This window comes from Papilio xuthus, unplaced genomic scaffold (assembly GCF_000836235.2).
Source record: "Papilio xuthus unplaced genomic scaffold, Pxut_1.1 DF828258.1, whole genome shotgun sequence".
Lineage (NCBI taxonomy): Eukaryota > Metazoa > Arthropoda > Insecta > Lepidoptera > Papilionidae > Papilio > Papilio xuthus.
Window position 1 is genome coordinate 3,571,305 of NW_013530391.1, and position 9,580 is coordinate 3,580,884.

Below are 9,580 nucleotides of genomic sequence, written 5' to 3' on the forward strand. Positions count from 1 at the left end.
GAATATTGAGATGAAAGTTGCGTCGCAATTACTTTGACCTGACAGGAACTTTGACTTTTTAATAAGAACTACTTATAAACCAAAACAAATATTAAAATATGTACATTTAATAAATAAGTTAACGATATTACAATTTCTTATATTTACATTTTTTTCAACTTTTGAAAGTTTTATTTTTTATTAAACAAGGGTCCAAAGGGTCTGCCGGAATACCAGAGATTCTACAGATGCGTTGTTGTAAAAACTAACAGAGACAAAGTTAAAAAAATTGAACATTGTTTTTTTGTTATCTAATCCGTATTTCTAAACCAAAGTTAATCGAAAAACCAATTACACTGAAGAACACTTTGTCATTGAACGCAATCAATTTTAGTTATGCCGCTACCGAAACACGAACATGAAATGTTTTTATTTCACTTTTTTTAAAGAGAATAACAGAGATGACAATAGGTTTCTAAACGAGTGTTTCGGAAATGGAAACCTACGGTAACACGTTGACATTTGCAAGTATCAATAGTTAGTATCTATCTATAATATATATAATATATATAACATAATAATATAATAGTATGTATCTATTAATTTGAGGACTTTTGTTGTACCGATATAATTGATTACTTTTGGTGTACCTATATATTTGCATATCTTGTCTGTGACGATCTATATGACGCTGACTGTACAATGACTAGAAAAGGTTGACATATCAAACACCATTCAGATCTGAAGACAAAGTGAAGCTGCAATATTCACACGATATTTTAATGCTGTATCAAACAAAATACACTGAAATATTTTTATCAGAAATAAATTTATAACAGTAGCATTGTGCGAAGCTTTTACTTATAACAAGGTACATACAATTCAGAAAAATTTATCGTACAGCATATATTGTAAAACATATTTGTATGGAATTTAATAAAGGAAGATAAAAGTAGTAGTAAAGTTGTTGAAATTAATTTTTTCCCTAGCAATGCATTTTCATTGAGCAAGGTTCATTAATGTATGCAAACGAGTGCCGCGGGACGTTAGCACAGGTGTCGTTTAAAGATTAAAGCGCCGACGTGTTTGCGCAACACAAATGAGACGTCCCACTACCAATATTCTATTTTCTCGGTGAATTTTCAAACAGTAATTGAAAATTTTGAAGCCATGACAATAAGCAATTTTGTCTACAATTTTCGCAAGATTTGATATTTTTGTATTTCTTCAACCTTCGATCCAATTCAAACTTCCTTTTCTTAAAAGATAAATGGGGCAAACGAGCAGCGGGAACATCGAGGTTATCATAGACACCCATGAACATCAGTAATACCATAGAGCCGCAGATGCGTTGTCTGTCTTTGTGATGATGATACGTTCGCTTTTTGAAGGACCCTAAGTCGTAGCGTTTTGGAAATACCGGTGATATTTTCGCGAAAACTGCACGTTATTAGCTGTGTTACATTTTAAATCATAAACAACTAAAGACTACAAAGTTTAGTATAATCTAACGCTTAAAGGTCATAGAATTCCAATTAGCAATTACCCTTTTAGCAAATGTTTCAATTAATCTGATAATATTCATCTAGTCGTGTCCTCCTTGGCATCCAAACACCGACCACGAATTAAACAAGCAATATTCGCTAAGTAATTACCCATTAGGCGGTAATGTAACGGCCACTTGTCAAGTCATACTGACTCTAATCGTCCCCAGTAATGAGCCCCGTACAATAGCTATAAACGACTATAAGCCTGATTAAGCCGACAAATGCTACACTGCGAAGCTATTTAAACATTTTCCAAATGCATTTGTTTACCTTTTATTTGCGCTGTTGAGAACAAATGTTGGGCATTTATTACAGGTTTTTCTGTATTCAATAAAAAAAAATAATTAAACAAGCAGCTCGACTCAAGGATCGACAGACATTTTGACTGCGTGTACATAAAATAAAAATTTGATATTGGAAATCTTAACAAATAAGTTAGGTATATTTTATAATGAAATAGGAATTTACCAAAAATGAAACAGTTATTTTTATCTCGAATCAAAGATAAATCTTAATTATTGATCTGAGATTGTCGTAAGTCGAGAGAGGCTCTCGAGTTATTTGATTAATTACTTTGCCCAAATTAGCCGATTCGATTAAAGATTTCATGCCTAGCCAGTTTGTTTTAGCTAATTTTTCAAGAGCTTTAATAATTAATGAATCGCAAGTAAATTGATAACAAGGGATCCATTAATTCGATAGTTAATTTAATATTACTTAAGTTCATTATTTCATTACGAAGTAAGTAGGCATTTTAATCCAATAAATTTCAATTAGGTTACAATTACATTGAAGGTTTTACTTCTCGTAATTTCATCTTGATATTGTTGTATTTTAAATAGAATTTCGAAAAGAGATTTAAAAATGATTTCTCTTTTTTATTGCTATTAAATGTTCTAAACTTATCCATTTTCGTTTACAATTATTATAAATAAGTATGTTTTGTTTACTAGTATATATTCAATTTTTACTATTTACTGAAAAAATTTAATAGCAAAGTGTAGGTCGAACATATTGTCTATTCAAAAACACATTTGTAAATGATTTCCGCGAGGTGTTGCTTTTCCTGTTTAAAATATAATGAGGCGATTTTTACATTATTCTTGAGAACGAGCCTCGTGTTTATTCTTCTTCTTCTGATGTGCAACGCCGCGCCGCCGGTCGTGTGTCGTAAACTGAATAATGAAAACGGAACCGTTTGTATAGTTTTAATAAAATGTTTTGCCACGTGTTTGTACCTTTTATTATGTTCAACTGTTAACTGAAATATTTTTTCATGTCGGTGAGGTTAAACAAAACTAATATTTGTTTATATAATTTGTAAATGTTCAATTTTGTATACATTAAGCTGTCCAAAAAAACTATCGCCCGCAACTCTGTCGACTCAGAATTATTAAAAAAAAACTTAATAAGACTATACTTTCTTCCATACTACGTTCTACATCTGTACCAAATTTCATCAAGATCCGTTAAGCTGTTCCGTAAATACCTTTTAACAAACATTCATCAATCTATCCATCCTTCTAAACTTACTTATTTATAATATAAGTAAGAAGTAAGATTTGTATTATATTAAGTCAATTTTTTACAGATTTAAAGTCAGTTTTATTTCATTTATAAATAGGAGTTCAAAGTTGTAGTGAATAAAAGAAACTACGCAATCAAAGTAATCCATATGCAGCAATTTTATATCAATGAATCCAATCTTTGATTAGTGGATTCATTTTAAATTATTCACGAGTTATCTGAAGTCTCCTCGGAGTTCAGAAGAATTCCGTATAATTTCATTAGTCTGATTGTACAGATTGCTCAACTTCTTATTCAATCCTTGTTATTTTGATGAGGAAATTTATTATTAAAAGTTTTAAACTTACAGCGAAATGTTTAAGTACTTATTGTTATACCAATATTTATTTCCAATTATATTTCTCAAATAACTTAATCAAATACTAAATTATTACTTCTACTAATTTTAAGGTTTCTCCTTTAGTTGTCAAAATCAAAATCCAACTGTCAAACTTTTGGTTTGTTTGTCAAAGTTAATGTCAACAATGTTTTGGTAATAAAGTTTTTTAAATATAAATAACTAATAAGGTATTAACCAAATAGTTGTGCGCCGCGACTCCGCGCGCGCGGCATTGGAAAAATATACATCTGTGCAACATTTCATCAAGATTCGTAAAGCCGTTCCTGAGTAACTTTCTATCAAACATCCTTCTAAACTTTTGTTTTAATAATTTTAGTAAGTAAGAATCAGTTCTACAATTTTCCTTTGACAGTTTCTAGTCTCATCCCAAAGAAAGGCAAAATATACAAACGTGAAAATTAATAATATCCATAAAAAAGATATTTATCTTTCAGTTATCTATGCGTTTAAAATATGGAAAAAATAAAACTTTGTAGAAATTGTGATTTATAATTTTTATCGTTGTTCAACAAATTAATAATCTTGTTTTATTTATGCTCCTAAAAAATTAAATATTCCAAAGATGTTTTGTTCCTTCATTCCGTTACAGCTTTGCTTCCGTTGCTTAAATCTGGATTTCATCATTAATCACTCATTTATAACCAAATCTTTTCCGGGATCACAAAAAGCGATCTTTGATACGCAATTCCTTACTTACAAAATAATTTACATAAACGGATTCGGGTAATAGTGGAATATTAAAATTTACGTTAATAATTTCATAAATTTAATATAATCAATGAAAATTTGCTTGTTTTTAATTTTTGTAATGGCAATATCTTTCAATTTAAATCAGACGTCAATAGAGGGCGCTATTCTGTAAAATACGATTATAACGTTAATTAATTTCTACTTTAAAGGACTTAATAATTGTAAAGTCAATTTAACTAATTCCATTTAAATTTAATTGATAAGCGAATTCGATAAACTATTGAACAATTCGCTTACCTAACATCAAAGTTGTACTGAGTGTTTCAACTAAATGTAATAGTCAGAATTAGAGATTGAACTGATATTTTATTAATTCAACATTATGATATTGAATAAATGAGGTTTTCACGGTAATATTTTATGAATAGCTTTGATAAATGTTGTTTATATTATTTGGGTACAATAAATGTTGAGATGCCTTTAAAAACATTTCAGGATTATCCAGTAAACAATCCAATTTTAACATTAATTTTTTTCAGTCTTTACGTATTACTAAAATTGTAGTATCTGTTTCGAAAGTAATATATTTCGTAAGGACGATGTATGTCTGATTGTATGTCTGTCCACAATGCCGTGTTTGTTCCAGATAATGTCACGAAGGGCTGGACCAATTTTGACAGGACTTGGACTAGAAGATAGCTGTTGCACGCGGACATATTATAGGATACATTTTTAATTTTGCAGACAAAGACACTAACGCTAGTAATGAAATAAAATGTTATGTTGCACTTTGTGTTTTTTACTATTAACGATGAAGGAAACCTTGAACAGATTTTCGTCGTAGCAACTGAAATGCTATAATACGTCTATATTATTACTAGCTGTCGCCCGCGACTCCATCCGCGCGGAATTAAAAAAAAACTTAATAATTAGCCTATGTGTTCTTCCAGACTATGATCTACATCTATGCTAAATTTAAGCGAGATCCATACAGCCGTTCTGATGATACCTTTAAACATCCATCCATTCAACCAAACATTCGCATTTATAATATTAGTAAGATGTAAACTTCTCCAGCGAGTGGACAAATTGTAGTGTGTCGAAGTTTTTTTATTGTAAATATACGTGAAATTCATTGTAATATAGTCATATTTTTTTATCTAACTAAAGTAGCACAAAGTATTTCATGGTATATTTCTATTTATGGCTCACAAATAAACAATACAATGATATTTAATGAGTCGAAAACACTTGTCATATTGTTTTTTCTCTGCCCATCTCAAACACGTCTCAACGCGTCTCAACGCGTCTCATTACGTTACAGTTAGCTCAGTAATTAGTTAAGAAATGTCTCGAGTTACGATTAATAGTGAGAATATAATTGATTTGGAAGATATTCTTGATAAGTTCAATGTATATGGTTGTTATTTTATGAAGATCGCTTTTTTGATGTGTCTCATTTTCTTAACAAATAATATCTACTCGTGTAATTATATTTTTGCAACAGAGAAAACTTCTTACAGGTAATTTAAAGTTTAATTTATCTTCGTGCTTTTTACCAAGAAATATTTTACAATATTAAAGTAAAAATAATTGTAATATTTATTTACTCTATTACTTTAGATTTATTTGATTAAGTTATTGATTTTTAATAAAACTATGATATTTAAAAAATTAAATGTATAAGTTTTTACTTTATACTTTTACTATTCAAACATTATTCGACAAAGACAAAGACAGTCATTAGCACCATGTATGTCAAGATCGCTATAAGAGAAGTAGCTGCAATTTTCAAGATGGCGGATCAAATATATACAGTTGAGATGTAGTCGCTATGCTTCTACTAATCGAATAGTCGATTCGCGTCGACGATTCAACGTTGCGTATACGAAGTTCGCGCAACTCGAATCTCACGACGCGTACAATATCAGTTTTGACGATTTACGTTGCTTTGTGTACGATGGGCCTTATTTCGTAATTACAACTATGTTACCGACTTCAAATATAAACGCAGTAGTTTATTACTTTTATGACCATAGTCAGGAAACCTCCTTTATAATCTTAGATGTCTCATATTTATTTTATTTTTTACCTGTTACTTGAAAACAAAAAAACTAAGCTAACCTTCTAAATATTGTTTACTGTATTTAAATGTGTCTGACAATACAAGGTGATCTAATATTCTAGCTATTATATGAACACACATAAGATAAAAATGTCCATGTCACTAAGATCATTTATATTGATGAGCTAACATATGTAAGGTTTACTTCAAGGTTCTTTCAACTTGAAACAAAAGAATACTTTGGAAGTAAGACATATCATGTTATTTTTTTGGCAAATCAAAGAATTATTTTTCAACTTATTTCTTTCACTTGTTACCTTATTAAATAGAAATTATAAATTAATATTGACAATTTTGAAGATATTATTATATTTACTGCATTATTAAAACAAATACGATTGTTTTGAAAGTACATTTATAATAATTTAATATGACAAAAGTCTTTATAAAAGTAAACTTGATATAATTTTAATGAAATTTGGCATAGTTCTACAACATAGTCTTGAAGAACTTAAGGCTATTAATTACTAGTTTGTTTTTTTTTAAACTTCGCGCGGACGGAATCGCGGGCAATAGCTAGTTTTATAACATTTGTTTTACTTTGATAACTTGTTATTTAGATTTGAGAGCTTTAAGATATAACTCATTGTGCGTGGACGCATATTTTTCTTGAAAATTAATATAATTTTAATAAAGAAATATATTTTAGATGCAAAAATCAATCAATAAATAATTCGGGACACATATTCGACGACTGTAAGGAATGGGTATATGATAATCCACATACATTCGTGGCCGAAGTAAGTTTTTTACAACTAAACAAAATATACTAACTATTCGAGCTCAATAAAGTGTCATGATCATGAATCAGTGAGACATTTTTTCTACAGTTTCAATTGGCTAATCAAGAATGGAAACGGACCCTTGTCGGGACTACGCATTGCTTTGGCTATATGGTCGGATTGTTATTTGTCGGACCACTTTCTGATAGGTAGGTAGAAGAAGAAAGAGTGTCTCTGGCTCAGGGGTTCAGCACTTGACTTGCAATCTGCAGGTCCTGGGTTCCAATTTTATTATAAATTATGTAATATTTATATAATCGTAAAACGAAAATATTATTTCAGATTAGGTAGAAAAAATGCTATAGTAGTAACTGCAGTGCTTGGTGGAGTATTAGGTGTGGCAAGAAGTTTCTCTCCTTGGTATTGGTTGTATATTGCGCTGGAGTTCCTAGAAGCTGCCATAGGGGATCCTGGCTCCCCGGCATATATCTTGAGTAAGTTATCGTAATCAAAATTTGGACTTTTTTTTTTAATATAGAGTTAAATAAGACAATTATTCACCTGACGTTAACGGCTTTAAGGAGATATATTAAGCCCTTTTCCACTGATTTTTAGTTAGATTAATAAGGTGAATTTGTATAGCCTCGGCCAATTAACAATGTATTATAGATAGACCACCGATAGGTTTTGAGTTTACATCAAAGTATGCACATGACATTATCATAGTCATCATATCATATTACATAGTCCGACATCGGACGACACGACAGTCCGCCAGGTTCCATCCATACCATCTCGATGGCTGGCAATCCACAACCGTGCGGTTTGCGCGAAACTTCCTGCCTCGCACAGCAGCGTTGTGGAATGGTCTGTCCTCGGCGGTATTTCCAAACCGCTACGACTTAGGGTCCTTCAATTCTTATCACCTTCTCAAAGGCCGGCAACGCATCTGCGGTTCCTCTGGTATTGCTGATGTCCATGGGCGTCGTTGAACACCGCGGTGTTCCCGCTGCTCCTTTGGCCACTTCTGTTATAAAAAAGAATAAGACCTTTCAGGCCTAAAAATAATTGTTACAATTTTTTTTAGTAACGGAATTGGTATCGAAGAAATACAGAATCATATTTATAATGATCAGCACATTCGGTTGTGTTCTTGGTGGATTCGTTACAGCCTTGGTGGCGTGGCTTGTACCGTACTGGAGATATTTCTTAAGAGTTGTCTATACACCTGCACTTCTTTTCGTCTTTTATAAATATATTTTAAGTGAAAGTCCTCGCTGGTTATTAATCAAAGGAAAAAAGGAAGAAGCAATTGAAATATTAAAAACTATTGCAAAGAGTAATAATACGAAATTAGATAATCTGGAAAAGCTATCGTGTGAAGAAATCAAAGAGGAGAAATTTCAAAAAATCCTTAAAGATACTTTACAATCGAAGTTACTGCGACGAAGATTCTTCGTCTGTGTGATATGGTGGATTACTTCTACATTTGTTAACTATGGTCTATCAATTAACTCAGTTCTTTTGCAAGGAAATAAATATTTGAATTACGCTTTCATATCACTATTGGAAGTGCCAGGAATTTTTATATTAACGTACATACTGACACATTGTAACAGGAAACTTCCTTTAATGTGTTGTTTTACGGTGTCTGCAATATTATGTATCTCTCAACCATTTATGCCATCAAGTAAGTACATTTGAAGTTGAAGTAAACGAATATGTTACATAGACTAAGAAAATATTCATTCATTTTTATATCATAGACTTTTACAATTTCGCTCTGGTCATCCGGGACTGTATTTGTTTCAAGTTTAATTTTTAATTAATCTTTTTAGATTTGACCTGGCTGTCGGTAATCGTTTATGTGTCTGGTAAATTGTTTTCGTGGTTTTTCTTTGAAATAACGTACCTGTACACATCTGAATTATTTCCGACGCATACAAGAAATTCAATGCACGCACTTTGCTCTTCTATAGGAAGAATTGGATCAATGACAGCTCCACAAACACAGCTACTGGTATGTGTATAACGCAATCTTTGAATTTCTACAGAACTGTTCATAGCAAAAATATGTTTAACTAGCTGTCACCCGCGTCTCCGTTAGCGCGAAATTAAAAAAAACTTAATTAGTATCCTTCCAAACTGTTTTATACATCTGCGACTAATTTCAGCAAGATCCATGCAGCCGTTCTGGAGTTACCTTTAAACAAACATCCATCCATCTAAACGTTCGCATTTATATTAGTAATATATGTTGTGTTACAAGTGCTTTAAGACTTTATCAAACTACACAGTTCTAATATGGATACTAGATTTTTCTATATTGTTTTAGATTGTTCCAAACTTTTAAATCCCATAGAACTGCACTAAATAATAATACTTGTTTAAGATGGCGTACTGGTTTGGTTTACCTCAAATGTTATTTGGTATGACATCGTTAATAGCTGCGGGAGTAACATTGTTAGTACCAGACGTTTCCAACGAAGCATTACCAGATACAGTCAAACAGGCGGAAGCGATGGGGAAAACAGATTACAAGAAATCGGAGATAGGAAAATATTCGTCGACAGATGTGTCACGCTTATGA

At 31.4% G+C, this 9,580-nt stretch overlaps 1 protein-coding gene across 1 annotated transcript; it reads left to right on the forward strand.

Annotated features, from left to right (window-relative positions):
- Positions 1 to 5,433: 5,433 nt before the first annotated feature.
- LOC106113360 (solute carrier family 22 member 2-like) lies at positions 5,434 to 9,580 on the forward strand. The gene is made up of 7 exons (XM_013306085.1): positions 5,434 to 5,666; positions 6,918 to 7,008; positions 7,099 to 7,199; positions 7,333 to 7,484; positions 8,078 to 8,680; positions 8,829 to 9,010; positions 9,383 to 9,580. Exons 1-7 carry the CDS (start codon positions 5,491 to 5,493, stop codon positions 9,578 to 9,580), a joined length of 1,503 nt encoding a protein of 500 aa, XP_013161539.1. The 5' UTR covers positions 5,434 to 5,490.

What these genes read in the sequence shown, in the direction of transcription:
- LOC106113360 (XM_013306085.1), top strand. Translation starts at nt 5,491, where the DNA reads ATGTCTCGAGTTACGATTAATAGTGAGAATATAATTGATTTGGAAGAT. An exon ending in GTCGGACCACTTTCTGATAG is followed by an intron (nt 7,200 to 7,332) that starts GTAGGTAGAAGA and finishes ATATTATTTCAG; the next exon opens with ATTAGGTAGAAAAAATGCTA. An exon ending in CTCCACAAACACAGCTACTG is followed by an intron (nt 9,011 to 9,382) that starts GTATGTGTATAA and finishes TACTTGTTTAAG; the next exon opens with ATGGCGTACTGGTTTGGTTT.